Below are 21076 nucleotides of genomic sequence, written 5' to 3' on the forward strand. Positions count from 1 at the left end.
GGTTCCTTTCAGAGTCTAATCAAGTGAAATGTAAGTTACAAAGTCTACATCATGCTTGCCATGTTGTACGAGAGCTTGGCAACTCACTTAATGCCAGCAGAGAAGCTAACAACTGGAAAGAAGAGACCATCGGTGTTGAAGTTCTCGAACATGCCTTGCACAGGCTGCCCATTTATGCGAAAGGAAATGGATGGAATGTTTAGATCCAGACAGCAACTCACAACGTCCTCCGCCGTCAATGTGTGCTGTCCAGGCCAGGCTACAAATCGTGCCACACGTCCTGGTAGAGCAACAACAATAACGTAAAAGTTGGTAACAGTTTGATTTTTGTCACAACAAGTACTCGGTAAGGGATAAACTTAAGCGGGTTTTGTAATCGCATAACCTCCATAACTTAATAATAGACACATTGTATCAGGTAAAGGTCATGCAAATATCATGTTCATTTCCACCCTCAACTTCCCCAATCTTTTGAAATGTCAAATTTTAATGCTGAATCCCGACCCCCCTCCCCAACCCTTTAACTTTACTCCATTTGTTTGAGACAACCCAGAATTCTTATGCCTCCACCACCGAGGCATATTATGTTTCCGGGTTATTGTCTCGAGATTGAAGCAATTGACATCTCAAAAGGTAATAATAGCATATTATCATTAAGCATAATGTACATGGCCTTGCGTTTACATCATGGAGACAAATAACATGGTCAAAGGTTACCATAACATCACTTACAAATGGGTATTTTTATATCAACAGCTTTCTGCTTTTTATAGTAGATTATCTGCAACAAGATGGCAGAAATATGAAAAACGTGACATTCATTTGTTTGGCAGGCTTTGCCATTGATCATGTTTGCAGGTCTCATTGAAGAGCTTGAACTTGGTATTGCATGCGTGTAACATGCTTGTTACTCGCATGCATAGGAAACTCAGAAACGCAGAACAAGGACATTAGGAGACATCAGTGTACTCTCACATGAACCACGTGGACATTCGTAGACATTGGACAAATCAACATGTACATCATGGGATTTGAACCTTGAATCCAAGCATAATGAGTGATGCGCTCAGATGGGAATGCCAAAATGGGCCAACCCTGACATGCACTTGTTTGTGGATTATAAAGATCCCTCAGTGTCTTTCATAAAAGTAGGCAATTGTATCTAGTCCAATGATTGTTACAAACTATAAAACAATGTTAAGTCAACACAAAAACAACAGCAACTCAACATTTACATTCGTAAACAGTGAGCATCATCAACGTACCAGACCATAAGTATAGCCCATCAAAGCCATATGAGTAGAGGTCGTCTCCAACACCACTCCCTCCCCAACCCTCACCCCCACCCGGGTAAGGTGCGTAACCCTCATTGGTCGCCCAGCCCACACGCAGGTGCGTTGCTTCGTAAGTCACAAATGGCTCCGCATGGTCTACGACCAGCTCATAATACCAGCGACGATACTGGGAAGAGCCTTCACACGTGCCCACAAATATGTGAGGACGCATGCTACGAGGGGCAGAGTTTAAAAAAAACATCACAGAGGCATTGTTGGCATGAATATAACTGATCAAAATATTCAGGAAATTTTCAGGAAACAAAACATGACGATGCCAATGTTAATGTTACCCTCCATAGGTAAATCAAAAGAGCCAGCTACTGGTGCAACTGCTGCCCGAAGCCCACACACACCTGGTCACGTCGTTCACGAGTCGGGTTTGCAAAAGCAAGTCTCGGCTGGAAAGCAAATTCTCACAAATGAGGTTCTGGTTGGCTCGTACTGCCACGCCGTTGCACACACACAGAGAGTTCAGTACATCGAGGATCTGCCGGACCCCATGCAGTTCAGTTCAAGATAATCTTACACCAAACAATCCAAATCAACTTACCAAAAAGTATGATACACAATGCTTTCAGATCTCTTAAAGACAACTTCCATTCAAAGTACAATTTAAGAAAGTCCACCATTGCAATTATTTGACTCCATTGTGTGTGTGCTCCAGGGAGGAAAGACCAAGTGACCTTGTGGTTTCGGCCGTGTTTGTCAAGCAGGTATATGATGGATTTGATGTGTCCCTCCTTGATGATGTTTAATGCTTCGGGGCTTTCCAAAAGTACACAGTGTAGGACCTCCAGAATTCCTGAAAATGGAATTGGCTCGGTCAATCACAAAGTGAAAAAAAACAAAACACACAAAACACCTTTAATTATGCTCAACATCCCATAAAACTGTTCATTTCATAATTGGATAGTTTGTAACAAAGGTCAAAAGCACATGAGCAGGAGGACTCCACAGAACAGTACCATGGATCAGCGGCCAAAGGAGCAGTGTGTTGTGGTCATGCAGCTTTTTAAGAAAAATTATATTAATATCAATCTCAGAGAGATTGCTTGGACTCATTCTCATGGGATCGTGCAGCACTTGACTCTTGGTTGGATCATTCCGAGAAGGGAAACTATTCACACCTGGCTGCTAGTTGTGTCCATCCTGGGAGTGAAACTATGTTCAGCTGGCTACTGGGTGTATCTGTCCTGGGAGTGAAACTATATGCACATAGTGCTGCTTGCATCCTTCCGAAAAAAATTAAGCTGTGCAGTGCCTCCTGTAGGTTAGGACAGACATTTGGAATTTGCCCAGTGCACTCGCACATAAAAGCTTTTGCAAAAGGTACAGTGTAATCTTCAACATCCCCCAGAGTATTTCAGCACATGAGGATACGTAGCTTAAAATCCCCTGAAAAGGACAACTCTGTTACACTTAATGTGAGGAATCAAGATGATGATTTATCTTGGGCTGGGAACGGATGCCAGATGAAACAGCTAAAAGGGGACAACACTACCTCTGGGCTATCCTATCAGCCTTTTAAACTGGTTGGTAGAAAATTAACTTGAAAGAGAGAAAGTAATAAGGGTAAATTAACAAATAAAAGGAATTGGAGGGAGACTAAAGACAGTTAATCTCAGGCCATTCCAACTGTTGAAGTTAAAGATAATTGAAATTTAGCTTTCAAGTGTTCTCAAGATGAACTAGAAGGGTATTCGGTAAAGCGTATACCTCCGCCACGTAATGCCTGAGCCACGAGAACATATCGGGTCCAATACATTTTTGAAATATCATGTTATACAGTACTACATATCGTTTTTGGCCCTATCTCTCAATGGTGAAGAATCACTTAAAAATTTTTAGTCGTCGGATTTGGATCGGGATCTTCACCAAAATCGAATCAGTTCGTCCTCGTCACACACCGAACAATGTCCACAAAATTTCATCCGGATCCGTCCACAACTTTTTGAGATATCCTGTACACACACAGACAAACAAACAGACAGGGAGAGGTGAAAACATAACCCTCCTTCACCTTCAGTGGTGGAGGTAATAACAAAAAAATCCCAATTTTGAGCGCTCCCCCCTCCCCCCCCCCCACTCACCAATATAATGCTCTTTTTCCAGACACTCATTGAAAAGAAAATTGTACCCATGTCCCAAGGAAGCTGTTGAGTTTGGCATTTTTAAAGTGAAAAAGGCAAAGCTTAGAAACACTTTAGAATTACCTTCTAGAACTCAACCCATTCGACTTACCCTTTGCTTTACATCCATTAGAACCCACTATAATTACCCTTTAGAATTACCCTCTAGAACCTATTCGACTTACTCTTTATAACTATGCTTTATACCCATTATAACCCACTGGAATTACCTTTTAGAACTCTTAGTAATTACCTTCGCAAACTTTGTTGCGAAGGTTATGTTTTGATCACTGTGTATTTATTTGTGAATATGTGTTTGTTTGTTTGTTTGTTCGTTTGTTCTTCGCATAACTCCAAAAGTATTGAACTGAATCGCAGCAAATTTGGTGGCATGATTGGTTATTATCCGAGGACCATTTGATTAGATTTTGGGAGCGATCGGGTCAAAGGTCAAGGTCAAGGTCAAGGTCATGAAAAGGTCAAAATCGTCTTTTTACCATAGCGTGGTCAATTTGTATCCAATTTGCATGCAACTAATGCCAAAATGTTCAGAATTCAATACCCCATCTTGTGATATGTGACATGACACAATGACGTCATAACCCTTTTTGCGGTTGGAAGTCAAAGGTCAGGGGGGGGTCACGACATTGCAAAATGTGCGGTTTTAGTCATAACACGGTCAATTCTTATCCGATTTGCATGAAACCAACACCAAAATGTTGACTGTTCTTTTCCCCACACTCTAATACCAATTACAAAATTAAGAGTACAAAGGTCAAGGTCGAGGTCATGAAAAGGTCAAAATCGTCATTTTTGTACAATGAATGTTTGTTTGTTCACAATAAATAACTTATTTAGAAAAACAGAAACTCATGTGCTAAATGGCCCTAAAATGCCAGAAAATAATATCTTATAATGTGACCAGTTGTCATCAGATTGACTTGACACCGACACCCAAAAAGGTCAGGGAGTTCATACAGAAATTGTACAATGTATGTGAATCAGTGTCAAACAGCAGGAAATTTAATGTTTTTAAGCCATCATAACACATATGAGATGGCAGATGTGGTATGGGATTAAATACCCTCACAATCAATGGTTTCTGGGGGGGGGGGATGTAGCGTTGACGAAGGTATGCGCTCTAGTGAGTGCCCGTTCTAGTTACCCTTTAGAACCCTTTAAAACTGTCCTCTCGAACCTATTCGACTTACCCTTTGGAATTATGCTTTACATCCATTAGAACCCACTATAATTACCCTTTAGAATTAGCCTCTAGAACCCATTCGACTTACTCTTTATAACTATGCTTTATACCCATTAGAACCCACTGGAATTACCTTTTAGAACTCTTAGTAATTACCCTTTAGAACCCTTCAGAACTGTCCTATCGAACCCATTCGACTTACCCTTTATAGCTATGCTTTATACCCATTAGAACCCACTGGAATTACATTTTAGAACTGTTAGTAATTACCCTTTAGAACCCACTAGAATTACCCTTTAGAATTACCCTCAAGAACCCATTCAACTTACTCTTTATAACAATGCTTTATACCCATTAGAACCCACTGGAATTACCCTTTGGAACTGTCCTCTTGAACCTATTGGACTTACCCTTTGGAATTATGCTTTACATCCATTAGAACCCACTGGAATTACCCTTTAGAATTACCCTCTGGAACCCATTTGACTTACCCTTTAGAATTATGCTTTAGAACCCATGAGAATTAACTTTTAGAACTCTTAGTAATTACCCTTTAGAATTACCCTTTAGAATTACCCTTTAGAATTACCCTTTAGTATTACCCTTTAGTATTACCCTTTAGTATTACCCTTTAGTATTACCCTTTAGTATTACCCTTTAGAATTACCCTTTAGAATTACCCTTTAGAATTACCCTTTAGTATTACCCTTTAGTATTACCCTTTAGTATTACCCTTTAGAATTACCCTTTAGAATTACCCTTTAGTCTTACCCTTTAGAATGACCCTTTAGAATTACCCTTTAGAATTACCCTTTAGTATTACCCTTTAGACTGACCCTTTTGAACCCTTCAGAATTACTAGTGGGCTGGTTGGTCCATTGGACCAATTTTTCATTGGTCTTCAAGGTCTTGTTGCATACCTGCCTGCTGTACTGCTTGAGCATTAGTTTGCCTTTCACCAAACCCAAATGTGCTTGGGCCAGTGTGGAGAGTATACCTTCGTTATTATTCTTACCGAATGATACACTATTATTATTGTTGTTAATATTATTTGTATTAATTAATATATGGTTTGTACAATGTTATCATTATTTTTGTTATTTATTTTGTAAATAGAATGCCATGCCGTGGAAGGACATATCAAGCTTCCCTATACACCTTAACATGGCATGCATTTAAAACATTGGAATTCTTCTGGGTTATTTGGAGTTAATTAGCCTAATCAACTCAGGAGATAACGACAATCATTTTGGTGTATCACATTCCACATCAGAACACTCCAGTAGAACTCCACAAAAAACATGCCACACACACACACACACACACACACACACACACACACACACACACACACACACACACACACACACACACACACACACACACACACACACACACACCTCATCCATTTATTGTTGAGTCTTAAAGGGTCTACAGGGTCTTCGGGGTGTTTTGGATCCTTGGGGTCTTTTGAGTCCTCGGGGTATTTTGTGTCTTTTGGGTCCTCGGGGTCTTTTGGGCCTTCTGGTTCTTTTGGGTCCTCTGGGTCTTTAGGGGTTTTTGGGGTCTTAAAGGGGTCTCAGTTGACTAAAAGGATCAAAAGAGTCCATTTTTCGTATAAATACCGTGTGTTAAAAAGGTTCTTAATTTTTGACGGACGGACGGAAGGACAGGTGGATGGAAATAGTCAAATATTGAAGCAGCTTCAGTGCACAAATAATTAAAAAGGAATACCAGTTAAGGAAATATGAGAGTGCTCAATGTGGGAGTAATCCTGAAATATTGTTGGTTATAAAATTACGGGAATTTCATCATTTTTACAGACGGAGAATAATAGCCTACAATGAAAATATTTGAACATTTTCAGACATGTTTAAGAGAAATTAAATTGAATGCAAAGAGTATGAGTATGAAAGAGTGTAATAAGACCAGAGGAGGCTTCCAGGCGGTCCAACTTGCTGATGAGCCAGTCGAGGGAATGAGAAAACTGTGCACATGTGCCATGGTTCCCACGGATGAGAGCAGCTGTAAAACACACACACACACACACACACACACACACACACACACACACACACACACACACACACACACACACACACACACTAGTCCAAGTTACTTTATAAAATTGTTGCAAATGGTAGCAATACTTGCAACGGCAATATTTGCAGTGTTCCTGCAGACACTGATGGAGATCCAAAAAGGTTAGCTAATTGAAGGAAAATCCAAAGATAAATTGCAATTTGGAAATGTAATCACACCAGAAGCACCTTCTTCCTATGGGAGCCACAAGGAGGGTCCTGTTATTATCCTTATGATTATCAATACCATAGCAGAGTACCCAACCTATGGGCGATTTTGTTCCAAGCACACAACACGTTCTTCTGACACCACCCTTTATGTGGGCGGTGTATAGGCAACAGACCGCTGCCTCAAGTCGCTCCCGAAAATAAAATTAACTCGGGTTTGCGTATATGAAGCGAAAACATGTGTACTGCTAATGTGCATAAATAAAACATTGTGGTTTTATAGCTCGGATAATTCCAATTGCACCCACCCCCAAAAAGAAGAAAATGGCAAGATGGGCCTAAAAATTTTTTTTTTTTTTTTAAACTTCATGGAATCAAACGAAACTTGCACCTACACAGCGACAGGGTTCCCACATTAATGCCTGAACGTTTCAGCTTACTCGGTCAATTGCTCTTGCAGGAGTAGATGATACATACACACATACATACATACATACATACATACATTTGCTCCATTATATATAGATTGTGCAGATGTGAGGTTGGCCGACTCAATGTAAGTTTTCATTCAACCTTAATATTGTTTCATTTTTCATTGGAATAACAATTAAGGAACACTCCGAGGTCCACTACCCAGGCAAGTTGAGGACGATGTTGAGACGTACCGAGCAGGGCATACAGCGCGTTCAAAATCTCCTTCCATGCCTCGCCTGCCTCTTCATTGACTGCCTCGGTGAAGTGAGCGGCGCTGTTGTATTGATTCAGGCGGTCGATGCAGTCCCGAACCAATGTGATCATGCTCTACAGGAAGTGACATAAATGTAGAGACACTTCACAGGACATAACATTCAAAATCTGACTTGTCTCATTAACGGTATAAGTACAGAAATGGGAAAATGATGACAACACACTTGATCATCAGTTCTACAAAGGCCTTCCCTCAGATTCCTTTAGGTCTCTACATTTCAGTTGTACAGTAATCTAGGTCATACCTCCTCTTGAAAAAGGTTCTGGCGGTTGCGGAGAGACCGAAGATGGGTCTGTTTTTCCTCATGGGGCAGGATGTCCAAAGGTGGACGGAAATAGATGATGAGGTCTTGCAGGCTCTGTCGCAGGGCGTCGAATGGAAGCTGGACCTTTTGGGGACGCATTTTCGAGCACAGTGCGTCCAGGCCGCTGTTGCAACATTGTTTCAATGAGCATAGAAGATGTACATGAATTAGGACATGAGAATAATTTGCATCACACCCAGGGTGTTAATAATTATCATCAACATTAAATGATACACCTTGCCTATCTCGACTAATTTTTGAGGAGCGGTTGAAGGAGACAATTACGAGGTGATCTGAAAGAGAAGTTTCAAATCATGAAGGGTGTGGACAAGAGAGGTGAAGTGGAGTTTTCATTAGAGTGGACAGTGGTAGGACTAGGGGGGGTCATAGCTTGGGAGTAAAGAAGATGAGAGTTAGGACAGTTTTAAGGGAGGGTTTTCAGTCAGAGAGCAGTTACTACGTGGAATGGTCTCCCCAGAAAGGTATATTTTAGACAGTAGGCCAACCGTACTCCTCCAGTCCCGTCCCGCCCTCCCCCCCCCAAACCCTCATCTCCAGGGATTTTTTTATGGGCGGTTTGGACATGACGGGCGATTTGGACATGACGGGCGGTTTGGACATGACGGGCGGTTTGGACATGACGGGCGGTTTGGACATGACGGGCTGTTTGGACATGACTGGTGGTTTGGACATGACGGGCGGTTTGGACATGACGGGCGGTTTGGTTACGCTGGGTGGTTTGGACATGCTGGACGGTTTGGACATGACATGACGGGCGGTTTGGTTATGACGGGCGGTTTGGTTATGACGGGCGGTTTGGTTATGACGGGCGGTTTGGTTGCAGTGGATGGTTTGGTTACGCTGGGCGGTTTGGACAACCTGGGTGGCTTGGTTGTGACGGGCGGTTTGGTCGTGATGGGCGGGTTTGGTCGTGACGGGCGGGTTTGGTCGTGACGGGCGGGTTTGGTCGTGACGGGCGGGTTTGGTCGTGAAGGGCGGGTTTGTTATGAAGGGCGGGTTTGTTATGAAGGGCGGGTTTGTTATGAAGGGCGGGTTGGTTATGAAGGGCGGGTTGGTTATGAAGGGCGGGTTGGTTATGAAGGGCGGGTTGGTTATGAAGGGCGGGTTGGTTATGAAGGGCGGGTTTGTTATGAAGGGCGGGTTTGTTATGAAGGGCGGGTTGGTTATGAAGGGCGGGTTGGTTATGAAGGGCGGGTTTGTTATGAAGGGCGGGCTGGTTATGAATGGCGGGTTGGTTATGAATGGCGGGTTGGTTATGAAGGGCGGGTTGGTTATGAAGGGCGGGTTGGTTATGAAGGGTGGGTTGGTTATGAAGGGCGGGTTTGTTTTGAAGGGCGGGTTTGTTATGAAGGGCGGGTTGGTTATGAAGGGTGGGTTGGTTATGAAGGGCGGGTTTGTTTTGAAGGGCGGGTTTGTTATGAAGGGCGGGTTTGTTATGAAGAAGCGGGTTGGTTATGAATGGCGGGTTGGTTATGAAGGGCGGGTTGGTTATGAAGGGCGGGTTGGTTATGAAGGGCGGGTTTGTTATGAAGGGCGGGTTTGTTATGAAGAGGCGGGTTGGTTATGAAGAAGCGGGTTGGTTATGAATGGCGGGTTGGTTATGAAGAGGCGGGTTGGTTATGAAGAAGCGGGTTGGTTATGAAGGGTGGGTTGGTTATGAAGAGGCGGGTTGGTTATGAAGGGTGGGTTGGTTATGAAGAGGCGGGTTTGTTTTGAAGAAGCGGGTTGGTTATGAAGGGTGGGTTGGTTATGAAGAAGCGGGTTGGTTATGAATGGCGGGTTGGTTATGAAGGGCGGGTTGGTTATGAAGGGCGGGTTGGTTATGAAGGGCGGGTTGGTTATGAAGAGGCGGGTTTGTTATGAAGAGGCGGGTTTGTTATGAAGGGCGGGTTGGTTATGAAGAAGCGGGTTGGTTATGAATGGCGGGTTGGTTATGAAGAAGCGGGTTGGTTATGAAGGGCGGGTTGGTTATGAAGGGTGGGTTGGTTATGAAGAAGCGGGTTGGTTATGAAGGGTGGGTTGGTTATGAAGAGGCGGGTTTGTTTTGAAGAGGCGGGTTGGTTATGAAGGGTGGGTTGGTTATGAAGAAGCGGGTTTGTTATGAAGGGCGGGTTGGTTATGAAGGGCGGGTTGGTTATGAAGGGTGGGTTGGTTATGAAGAGGCGGGTTTGTTATGAAGGGCGGGTTTGTTATGAAGGGCGGGTTGGTTATGAAGAGGCGGGTTGGTTATGAAGGGCGGGTTTGTTATGAAGGGCGGGTTGGTTATGAAGGGCGCGTTGGTTATGAAGAAGCGGGTTTGTTATGAAGGGCGGGTTTGTTATGAAGGGCGGGTTGGTTATGAATGGCGGGTTGGTTATGAAGGGCGGGTTGGTTATGAAGGGCGGGTTTGTTTTGAAGAAGCGGGTTTGTTATGAAGAAGCGGGTTTGTTATGAAGGGCGGGTTGGTTATGAAGGGCGGGTTTGTTTTGAAGGGCGGGTTTGTTATGAAGGGCGGGTTGGTTATGAAGGGCGGGTTGGTTATGAAGGGCGGGTTTGTTTTGAAGGGCGGGTTTGTTAATGATGGGCAGTTTGTTTATGACGGGCAGTTTGTTTATGACGGGCGGGTTGGTTATGAAGGGCGCGTTGGTTATGAAGGGCGGGTTGGTTATGAAGGGCGGGTTGGTTATGAAGGGCGGGTTGGTTATGAAGGGCGGGTTTGTTTTGAAGGGCGGGTTTGTTATGAAGGGCGGGTTGGTTATGAAGGGCGGGTTGGTTATGAAGGGCGGGTTTGTTTTGAAGGGCGGGGTTGTTATGAAGGGCGGGTTGGTTATGAAGGGCGCGTTGGTTATGAAGGGCGGGCTGGTTATGAAGGGCGGGTTTGTTATGAAGGGCCGGTTGGTTATGAAGGGCGGGTTGGTTATGAAGGGCGGGTTTGTTATGAAGGGCGGGTTGGTTATGAAGGGCGCGTTGGTTATGAAGGGCGGGTTGGTTATGAAGGGCGGGTTTGTTATGAAGGGCGGGTTTGTTATGAAGGGCGGGTTGGTTATGAATGGCGGGTTGGTTATGAAGAGGCGGGTTGGTTATGAAGGGCGGGTTTGTTATGAAGGGCGGGTTGGTTATGAAGGGCGGGTTGGTTATGAAGGCGGGTTTGTTTTGAAGGGCGGGTTTGTTATGAAGGGCGGGTTGGTTATGAAGGGCGGGTTGGTTATGAAGAGGCGGGTTTGTTTTGAAGAGGCGGGTTTGTTATGAAGAGGCGGGTTGGTTATGAAGGGCGGGTTGGTTATGAAGGGTGGGTTGGTTATGAAGGGCGGGTTTGTTATGAAGGGCGGGTTGGTTATGAAGGGTGGGTTGGTTATGAAGGGCGGGTTTGTTTTGAAGGGCGGGTTTGTTATGAAGGGCGGGTTGGTTATGAAGGGTGGGTTGGTTATGAAGGGCGGGTTGGTTATGAAGGGTGGGTTGGTTATGAAGGGCGGGTTTGTTTTGAAGGGCGGGTTTGTTATGAAGGGCGGGTTGGTTATGAAGGGCGGGTTTGTTATGAAGGGCGGGTTGGTTATGAAGGGCGGGTTTGTTATGAAGGGCGGGTTGGTTATGAAGGGCGGGTTGGTTATGAAGGGCGGGTTGGTTATGAAGGGCGGGTTTGTTATGAAGGGCGGGTTGGTTATGAAGGGTGGGTTGGTTATGAATGGCGGGTTGGTTATGAAGGGCGGGTTTGTTATGAAGGGCGGGTTGGTTATGAAGGGTGGGTTGGTTATGAAGGGCGGGTTTGTTATGAAGGGCGGGTTGGTTATGAAGGGCGGGTTGGTTATGAAGGGCGGGTTTGTTTTGAAGGGCGGGTTTGTGATGAAGGGCGGGTTGGTTATGGAGGGGGGGTTTGTTATGAAGGGCGGGTTTGTTATGAAGGGCGGGTTGGTTATGAATGGCGGGTTGGTTATGAAGGGCGGGTTGGTTATGAAGGGCGGGTTTGTTTTGAAGGGCGGGTTTGTTATGAATGGCGGGTTGGTTAATGATGGGCAGTTTGTTTATGACGGGCAGTTTGTTTATGACGGGCAGTTTGGTTGCCATTGATGGTTTGCTTACGCTGAATGATTTGAATATACTGGGTAGATTGGCATTGCTTTCCCAGCAGTCAGTCAGTGCAAGAATTTGTAACTTGTTCGGGGTGCCAGAGATAATCCACCTACTCTTCATGAAGGACTGTGGGAACTTTAACGTCCACCAATGACTAGTGCTGATAGATGTGTATTCCGTGCTTAACGTCCGGCTGATGGACGACTCACAAGTTGATTTTTACATGTGAAACCCCAGGATAACAGTTGATAGCCGAGTCAAGATTCGAACCCAAGCTCGACAGCTCACAGGGGAGTGTACATATCTCTGCAGTATACTCACAGCCTTCACTCACAGAAGGATAGTGCGACATCATTAAAAAAAACTCCGAAATGTGAAATCATACTTCACATCATGTGATATACTTCAGACCTTGGATTTATGTTCAAAGTTTCGTCAAATCTTAAACATCTCGCAAAAATAATGAAAAGGAATACCTTTTCAGTAACCTTCAAAAAATTTCAATAACTGCTGTTGCGATTTATTAATAGATTATTCAAAGTTGGTTCATATATGTATTTACAAGGAGAGGTGTAAAAACAGATTATTGTACAAATATAAATGTAAAAACAAAACAAGGAAAAGAGCAATCAGAGATTGCAGACCCTCGCCAGGACTTGTTTTGTGTGGTGTTTGTGTACTGGTGTGTTATGTAATTAATAAGAGACATAATTAGAACTGCCACTTTATAACTGCTGGCAGTGATGACCGGGTACCAAGATGTCCCACTTTGATTGGACACCTGACCCTGACCCCTGACGTTTTTTATTATTCAATTGAATTTAGAGTGGGAATAAAATAAATTCAATTCAAATCAAATGGAAGACCAAATAGGAACATTCCTGCATCGGAGTCATCAGAATGAACCCGACCAAGCAAATAGCAAAGATGAAGTCATCACGAGGAACCTGGATAGGATTCACATCTCAGCTGCGACTCCTCTACACTCAAACCCATCCAGACACAGTCAAGTGAGCCTTATTCAAAAAAAAAATATATATATATATATATATATATATAAAAAAACAAAGAACCCAGATAAAAAATATTAAATAATTCTGGCTGCCAGACCATGTGTCCGATCAAGTTGAAATTTGAAATATGTATTCTCCATCACTACTAGATTATAATTGTGATGTTTCACTTTGATCAATTAAGCAGTTCCAGAGAAAACATTTAATATTTTTCTTCAATCCAATATGGCTGCCAAACCATGTGACCTATCAATTACTCCTTAACAAATTTGTACACCCAGGGTTTGGGGAACATTTGCATGGAGTTCCCCCTCGATCTATCCAACAATTCTGGAGAAGATTTTTATAGGTTTTCGAGTAAATCCAATATGGCTGCCCAAACACGTGACCTATGACATTATATGTGTGAACCTTTTTATTCCACATGGATATGTGGTCATGCATGTAAAGTTTCGCCTCGATCTGTTCAGCCACTTCAGAGAAGAAGATTTTTGAAGGTTTTTTTGATTGTTTTTTTTTAACAATATGTCTGCTGAATCACGTGACCGATGATGTACTGTACTGAAGTGGGAGACGCTTAGCAGGCAGACACGAGCGGAAGGACAGTCGAGCCGAGCTGTGTTGTACAAATGCGAGCGCGGGCGTACTCTGCCCGGCGGCTCCCCTTTATTCCGCATTCGGCACACTCACGAGCCGGGCGACTCCAGTATTACTACGACGCCTCAGACGGCGCGCACACCCTATATCCCTTGCAGATACGATAACCACCACGACCACTCCTCCAATCATCACGCCCATCATGCATCATCATCATGCCCCTCCCCGTAGGCCCGCAGACTACACCACACTCCTCCCTCCTAAAAGTATGATTATTAAATGATCACCATTATAAGAAGCATTATAAGGACTTCGGTATAACAATCATGAAAATAAAATGAAAAATAGCGAAGTATAATAGCACACCACATCATATAATGTGTCGATGCGAGCGAGTGGAGCAGCAAAGGCCAGGTTCCAAAGACGGAGGTGCACAAAGCACCCACCAAATTCTGACCGCGTTACCGATATGAAGCAGCAAAATGAGAAGCACAGCAGCACTACGCAGCAAAAACGCCCCCAGGCAGCCCATGCTGACATGCCCCTCGCCGAGGTCGTGACGACCTTTCGAGCCAACCTCCCCCGGCACCATCAAACGCCTCTGGCCCACTCCCCCCAGGCAGACCCGACGTAGATAAATATTCCGAGGCCGGAAGCCCGCTGTCTGGAAGCCGTGGCGCCAGCCTTGATCGACCTTGGCCGGGGGCGCTGAACAGCGCCGCTGGCTGTATGCATTTAATGCTCCACAACAACTCACGCACCACAATCAGTTGAGACGCCAACGCCTGTCCAAACGGCCTTGAGCGAACACAAAGAGCTGCGCTCGCAACCAGAGGTGGGGGTAACGCCGACCAGGGCACCAATCTTGGTCCTGAGTCGACCTCCGAGACCCACACGGCAGCTAGACGGGAGCAACTCCACTTAAACCACACTGCAATCATAGGCTCGTTATAAATCACTACGAACATTATTCGAAGTATTGCAAACTCATTTTTCCGTACAGCGCGCTTTTTTGATAAAATCCCAGCACATGACAAAGCAATTACCTGCGGCCTGGGGCAACTGGAGGCCAATAAACCTTCTTTATCCGCCCCCACATCACATTGATCATAACACCAACTCCATTGACTGATCCCCGCCAAATCCACTTTCACACGAGAACTGCTGGCATTTATTTCAACAACGTTAAACTGCATCACTAGAGCAAGGAAAAACATATATACCCTGAACAACAACCTACAACCCACATCACGAGTCCGTTTCTTGGTTGTCGACTTGATGTTGCGACTCGCGACTCCCTCTAACGCCACGGGCTCCCCGCCACCTGTTGAAGCTGCCTGAACAACACTGACGCGCATTGCCTCACGAACCCTGCCGAAGCGCGGGAACTCATCACGAACGAAGCGCGGGAACTCATCGCGAGAGCTGATATGGCTCTCGCCGCTCCTGGAGCGCACATCACCGCCGCAGGCAGCAACGAACGGTGGCTCCCGCTGCATAGACGCGGCCCCCGCCGCCAGAGCCTCGCCCTCGGTACTCGACGAAGGTCTCGAAGAGAGCACTGGCACATCAGGAGGCACGAACCGGAACCCATTCCGACCCAAAAGGGTCCGGCTCGCCGGGTCCGGCTCCTGCTCCGGCTCGCCGGCATCGTCATGCCCCACTGCAGGCTGATCTCCAGGTCACTGGGGTCCTGCTGCGGTGCCCCTTCGCTCCCGGTGCGACCGTGCTGCGGTGCCCCTTCGCTCCCGGTGCGACCGTGCTGCGGTGCGCGCCCTCGTCCCGCACCGCTAGGCGCGCGAGCAACCTGCGGCACTTGAGCCATCGCGCGGACTCCGGGCTGCGCGACCTGCGGCACTTGCGCGGTCACCGCGTGGCCCTCAGGATTAGCCGCCATGCTCCAGCTGGAGCTACTCATTACGTCTTGGCCAGCAATGGCGCGGACATCCGTGAGTGTCTGCTCGACAGATGAAGCAGTCGCGACCGCCGAGTCGAATGTGACGTCGGTCAACCGTAGGATGGCTGCTCGCAGACCAGAAACAAAACGATCTCTGAACCGTGCCGGACGCTCCTCCGACGTAAATTCGCACGGCACAGCCGAATGCGATGCGCGGCCAGCACGAGTGGACTCAATTTGACATCCGATCCGTGCCTCGCTCACTCCCCCCCCCCCTACCACTGATCTTGTCATCTCCGGATCAATTGCAAGCAGGTTTCGACCCGGGACGGAAGGATCGCCTCGCACACCGCCATCTATGACCGTAACAATGGGCGATGACCCTCGGCCCACACACCATAGACGACCTCGAGAGCTCAGACCGCCATCCGAGTGATTGCATTGCCACGCTCGCCCACGACCCGCGCCGCAGACCGTGCGCATGACCGTGCGTGCCTGGCCCATCGCGATGACCCCTAGACCATCTGCTGTGCCCCAACCATCGAGACCTCGGACATTCTCCAGAGCTTGCGCGACGTCCAACGCCGCGTTCGAGCCGAAACGCGTGTCCTCGACAAAACGAACAGGAAAATGAACCAAACGAACGAACGTTGCCCACTCGACGTGGCCGAAGTCGATTCCGACGAAGGCGGGCACGCGTACGTTTGCCGTGCACCGACCCTCTGCCATGTTCACGCTGGCGAGACCTTTGGCTCCGTAGCTTGGAACCGCACGGGTCATGCCGCCCTTACACACGCCAATCCGAAGATCCTCGCCTCGTTCGCCAACTGTACTGTACTGAAGTGGGAGACGCTTAGCAGGCAGACACGAGCGGAAGGACAGTCGAGCCGAGCTGTGTTGTACAAATGCGAGCGCGGGTGTACTCTGCCCGGCGGCTCCCCTTTATTCCGTATTCGGCACACTCACGAGCCGGGCGACTCCAGTATTACTACGACGCCTCAGACGGCGCGCACACACTATATCCCTTGCAGATACGATAACCACCACGACCACTCCTCCAATCATCACGCCCATCATGCATCATCATCATGCCCTCCCCGTAGGCCCGCAGACTACACCACAGATGACATAATCAAAAAAATTTCTGCGGATCATTTTATCCTGAGATGCCCCTCAAAATTTTTCATACTGATCAGATGTAGCATTCTACATATGCAATTATGACGTCATTACGAAGGCACCCATGACATCACAAAAAACATTTATTCCCCATGAGGAGTACTTGCCATGTGCCAAGTTTCAATTTTTAACTTGGTGCGGTTTCAGAGATACAGAGGTCCAAATTTTTCCCGTTTTTCCAACATGGCTGCCACACCACGTGACCAACGACATCATAATTATCAACAAAACATTTTACACGAGTAGTCGCTCCGATGGTAAACATTTAGTCTCAATCCGCTAAGCAGTTGTGGAGAAAAACACTAAAGTTCTGTGCAAACAAACAAACAGACACAAAAGCATTCCCCTCTCCTCCGGGAGGGTAATAAGAAATTTGGAGTGGAATGCCACAAGTGCAACACAGCACTCAGGTCAGCCTGTTTAGCAGTCCAATCTGAGATCACGTTTTTAAGATTATTGTACCCCAGGTTGAAATCCCACATAGTGTGTTGATTCCTCCATTGTTTCCGAATGTCTGCTTTCCGCACAGGCTCCACTCGAAGACTTAGGTCATTTTAAAGAAATCCCACCGGCTTGTTTACATTATGTATTTGAGACCATTACGCTGGGTACTCGAACGGGTGACTCTCTCGCTCAATGGCTAGCCCATGACTGATTGGATTGGTCGTAAACTCAATGATCCGCCCATGAGTGCTTGGATTGGCCGTTCACATGCGGCCTGCCCAGTCCCTGTGGCCTCCAATATGTGGTGGAAAGGACATTACTGTTGTTCATGTGGGGTGGAGCTATTAAGGGGGATGTTTGGTTTGGAAATACAAAATCTTCTCATCGATGATAATGTATTAAATGCAATGGGGGTAGAAAGAAAATCCCTCTCCATGATGTTTTCTACCCATTAACCCTGACGAGCCCAAACCTCTTCCTGATCGTTGTGTTTCCTCCCTTCCTCCCTCCTGTCTTGTCCAATTTTGGCTCCACTATCAGTTTGTTACTTTCCACCCTCTCTCAACTCACTCTTCCATGAGCCTCGACCTTCAAACATTTCCAAAACAGTCTTGAAGCTTTCCATAAGACCGAGCAAACAAGTGTCCGTCACACACAAACACACACCTGTTGAAGGTGTTGAAGAGACCTGTGGTGCTGCGGATGATCCGTGCCGTGCGTGAGTCCTCCGCCCGTGAGCGCGACAGCATCAGTCCATCGTCCATGTGACCCTCAGCGTGGAGAATTGCCTGTGTGGGTCAGACTGTGGTGTAATGTGTATACTGTCCCACAGCACTCAATTTACACGTCAATTCCATTTCCCAACGTCCATCAAGCTACAACAACTGGATTAATGCACAAGTGGACTTTATCAAATGATTTCATAAATAGAACAAACTGGTTCCATTAGTGAACCTTTCGTATAACATTACAGAAGCATTGTCACAAATGCATTGAAAGTCATTTACATATTACGTAGGCAAAACTTTTCTTTTCCAAACCCACCCCTCTCCCTTTACTCTTTTCCTATCTCTGAACAAGATATTTTTCCCTTCGTTTTCTTCCACTTCTTCCTTTAGTCAGTGTTCTTTTCATCAACCTGCCCCCCCCCGCCCCGCCCCTCTCCACTATGTCCGTAATATGCAAATAGACCCTTTTCACTAAAATTATGTGCAACTAGTAGGGAACTCTTCGACGTCGCAACGTCGCCAGATACGCTTCCGCCCACATTATTACATCCTTATAATACTTGTTCCAAGTTTGATTTAAATCCCTGAACCCAGATTCAAAATATTAAATAATTTTGGCTGCCAGACCACGCGTCCGATCAGGCTGAAATTTAAAACACATATTCACCATGACAACTAGATCATAACTTTGACGTTTCACGTCAAATGATGAAGCGGTTCAAGAGAAATAATTTTAAAAAGATTTTGATTCAATCGAATATGGCTGCCAGACCATGTGACCTATTAATTATTCCTGAACATCCTGCTATCCCCAACGCTTGGGGAACATGTGGGTGAAGTTTTCCTCGATCTGTCAAGCTGATCTGGAGAAGATTTAAAATGTTTATTCTTCAAAAAAAAAAATCAGTGCTGCCAAACCATATGACCTATGACGTCATAGCTGGAGAACGTTTTATTCCTCATGGATAAGGGATCATACATGTAAAGATTCACCTCAATCTGTTCAGGCGTTTCGGAGAAGAAGATTTTTGTAGGTTTTTATGTTTAAAAAAACAATATGGCTGCCAAACAACATGACCAATGACATCATCAATTTTTCCCCCATACAATTTTGGCCGAGATGACCCTCAAAAAAATTCATTCTGATCGAATAAAGCGTTTGGCGTATGCAATTGTGACGTCATAACGAAGGCACATATGATATCATCAAAAAACACACTTGTTTCCCATGGGAAGGACTTATTTCGATAAGGCTCTCGTCAATCCTGTACACCAGCGAAAATAGTTGTATACAAAATTATTTCCATATGAATAAGTTTCAATTCGACAACCTGCGACAGGAAGCTGAATATGACTAAGGCTATCAATGATAACGTGTATCCATACATATATACATACATACATACATACATACATGCACCCACTCATGGACCAGTGAAACATCGCATATTGTCAAACCGGTGCTGCCCGAAGTTTATTGGGTGTTTATGTCACCTTGCGGATTTGAATTCCAAGGCGAGCGGACTTGGAGTCCAGGGCTTGGTAGGTGAGCCAGAGACCAGTATCCACATGTTGTACAATACAGGCTGACTCTCCATATTTGATCTCTGGAGGACCCATGCCATCAATGTCTCGCTTTGAACCCGAGTCCAGCTTTTCCTGTTGGAGAAAACAACGTCTTCTTGATTCACTAACAAACGGTAATGGTGTTGTGATGGAGTCCCTTCTTCGTAACACCTCTCATCTGATAGCATGACACTGCAATGGATATGAATATCATCAGAGCAACATGAAGTGGATGGAGAAACAAGACAAATGTCGTTTATTTTGTCTATTCTTGACATTTTGGTAAAGCTTTTAGGAGATCATGAGAGGGAAGGGAAACACATTTCAGGAAAACACTTGAATATAAGATAAACAAATAAATAAACAAAGAAACGAACAAATAAATTAGTAGATATAGTATGAGGGTGGCATTTTCAACTGAAATAATTGAGCCATTTAAGCTAACACAAATGAATTCAAACCTTCGTTATATTAAAATTGACTGACCAGGTGTCACAAAAACTAACCAACACAAGTTTGTTTTCTTTTACCAAAACATCACAAGACAATTGAGACAAACTGCTGCAATCAAGACAAATGAGAATTAAACTGACCTTGGACAGGCGGAAACAGAATGCCGTCGATGGCACGTTCGCCTGCTTTCTGTCAACGAGGCGAAGCACGCGGTCATCACCGAGGCCCAGGTAGAGGCCGGTTGTCACGTGGCGTAGCCGGAATGGTTGACCCCAACGGACGTGGTTCCCACTCCAACTGTTGGTGTAACGAGGATGAAATGCATTATTATTTGAGAGATATTAATTAGTTTTTTTTAATGCCACTCTCCCACTAACATTCACTCATTAAGTGACATCTTTTGATCGTGGCCTGGTGATACCTTTTGCCAAGATAAAATTATATAATATGATGAAAATAGGTGTTCCATTTTATTGTATACTAGCAAAGGTACTCGGCATTGACCCTCCTCCCCCATACCCTTCCTCTGCCTTCTCCCACCCCTCCCCACCTCACCCCTTCCCCTACCTCCTCCCACCCCCCTCGCTCTGGACTCCCAACGCACACCGTCCCCTCCCTCCACCCAACCCTCTCCCTCTGGACTCTAACCACACCCCTTCCCCTACCTTCACCCACCCCTCCCCACCTCACCCCTTCTTCTGCCTTCTTTCACCTCCCTTCTTCTGGACTCCCACTAAACCCCTTCCCCTACCTCCTCCACCTTAAATTAACCCAAACACCCAATTTTCAGTCATGCACTTCCTTGGAGTTCCCTTTGTATGCATGCAAAGCTTCAGGCCACTAGGTTTCATGATTTTGGAGTTATGGAGGACACACACACACACACACACACACACACACACACACACACACACACACACACACACACACACACACACACACATAGATTGTCTAAGGCTCATTGAAGAGCCCACGATGAGGATGTGAGGAGGCATCAATGTAATCGAACATTCATTGAAAGGACATTGGTAGACAATGAATAAATGGACACAAAGTACATCGTACACAGTACATAGCACAAAGGATACAGGATATAGTATTCAGTACATAGTATACAATACATAGTATACAGGATACAGTACATATCATATCGTACACAG

General features: G+C 45.5%; 1 protein-coding gene across 13 annotated transcripts in view; it reads right to left on the reverse strand.

The window, feature by feature from the left end:
- The window catches only part of LOC147020464 (ryanodine receptor 2-like), a 372265-nt gene that overhangs the window by 317878 nt on the left and 33311 nt on the right, over nucleotides 1-21076 (reverse strand). For all 13 annotated transcript variants that reach the window (XM_085895797.1, XM_085895798.1, XM_085895792.1 and 10 more), the window contains 10 exons: nucleotides 20057-20213; nucleotides 19392-19556; nucleotides 17836-17957; nucleotides 7912-8095; nucleotides 7585-7720; nucleotides 6600-6695; nucleotides 2021-2139; nucleotides 1691-1824; nucleotides 1266-1507; nucleotides 88-280 (listed from right to left, as the gene is read on the reverse strand). In XM_085895797.1, coding sequence (XP_085751923.1) covers nucleotides 88-280; nucleotides 1266-1507; nucleotides 1691-1824; nucleotides 2021-2139; nucleotides 6600-6695; nucleotides 7585-7720; nucleotides 7912-8095; nucleotides 17836-17957; nucleotides 19392-19556; nucleotides 20057-20213 — 1548 coding nt within the window. The remainder of the gene's footprint in view (nucleotides 1-87; nucleotides 281-1265; nucleotides 1508-1690; nucleotides 1825-2020; nucleotides 2140-6599; nucleotides 6696-7584; nucleotides 7721-7911; nucleotides 8096-17835; nucleotides 17958-19391; nucleotides 19557-20056; nucleotides 20214-21076) is intronic.

Source organism: Eptatretus burgeri, chromosome 9, assembly GCF_056783735.1.
Source record: "Eptatretus burgeri isolate ZD-2024b chromosome 9, Ebu_testis_v1, whole genome shotgun sequence".
In the NCBI taxonomy this organism is placed as follows: Eukaryota; Metazoa; Chordata; class Myxini; order Myxiniformes; family Myxinidae; genus Eptatretus; species Eptatretus burgeri.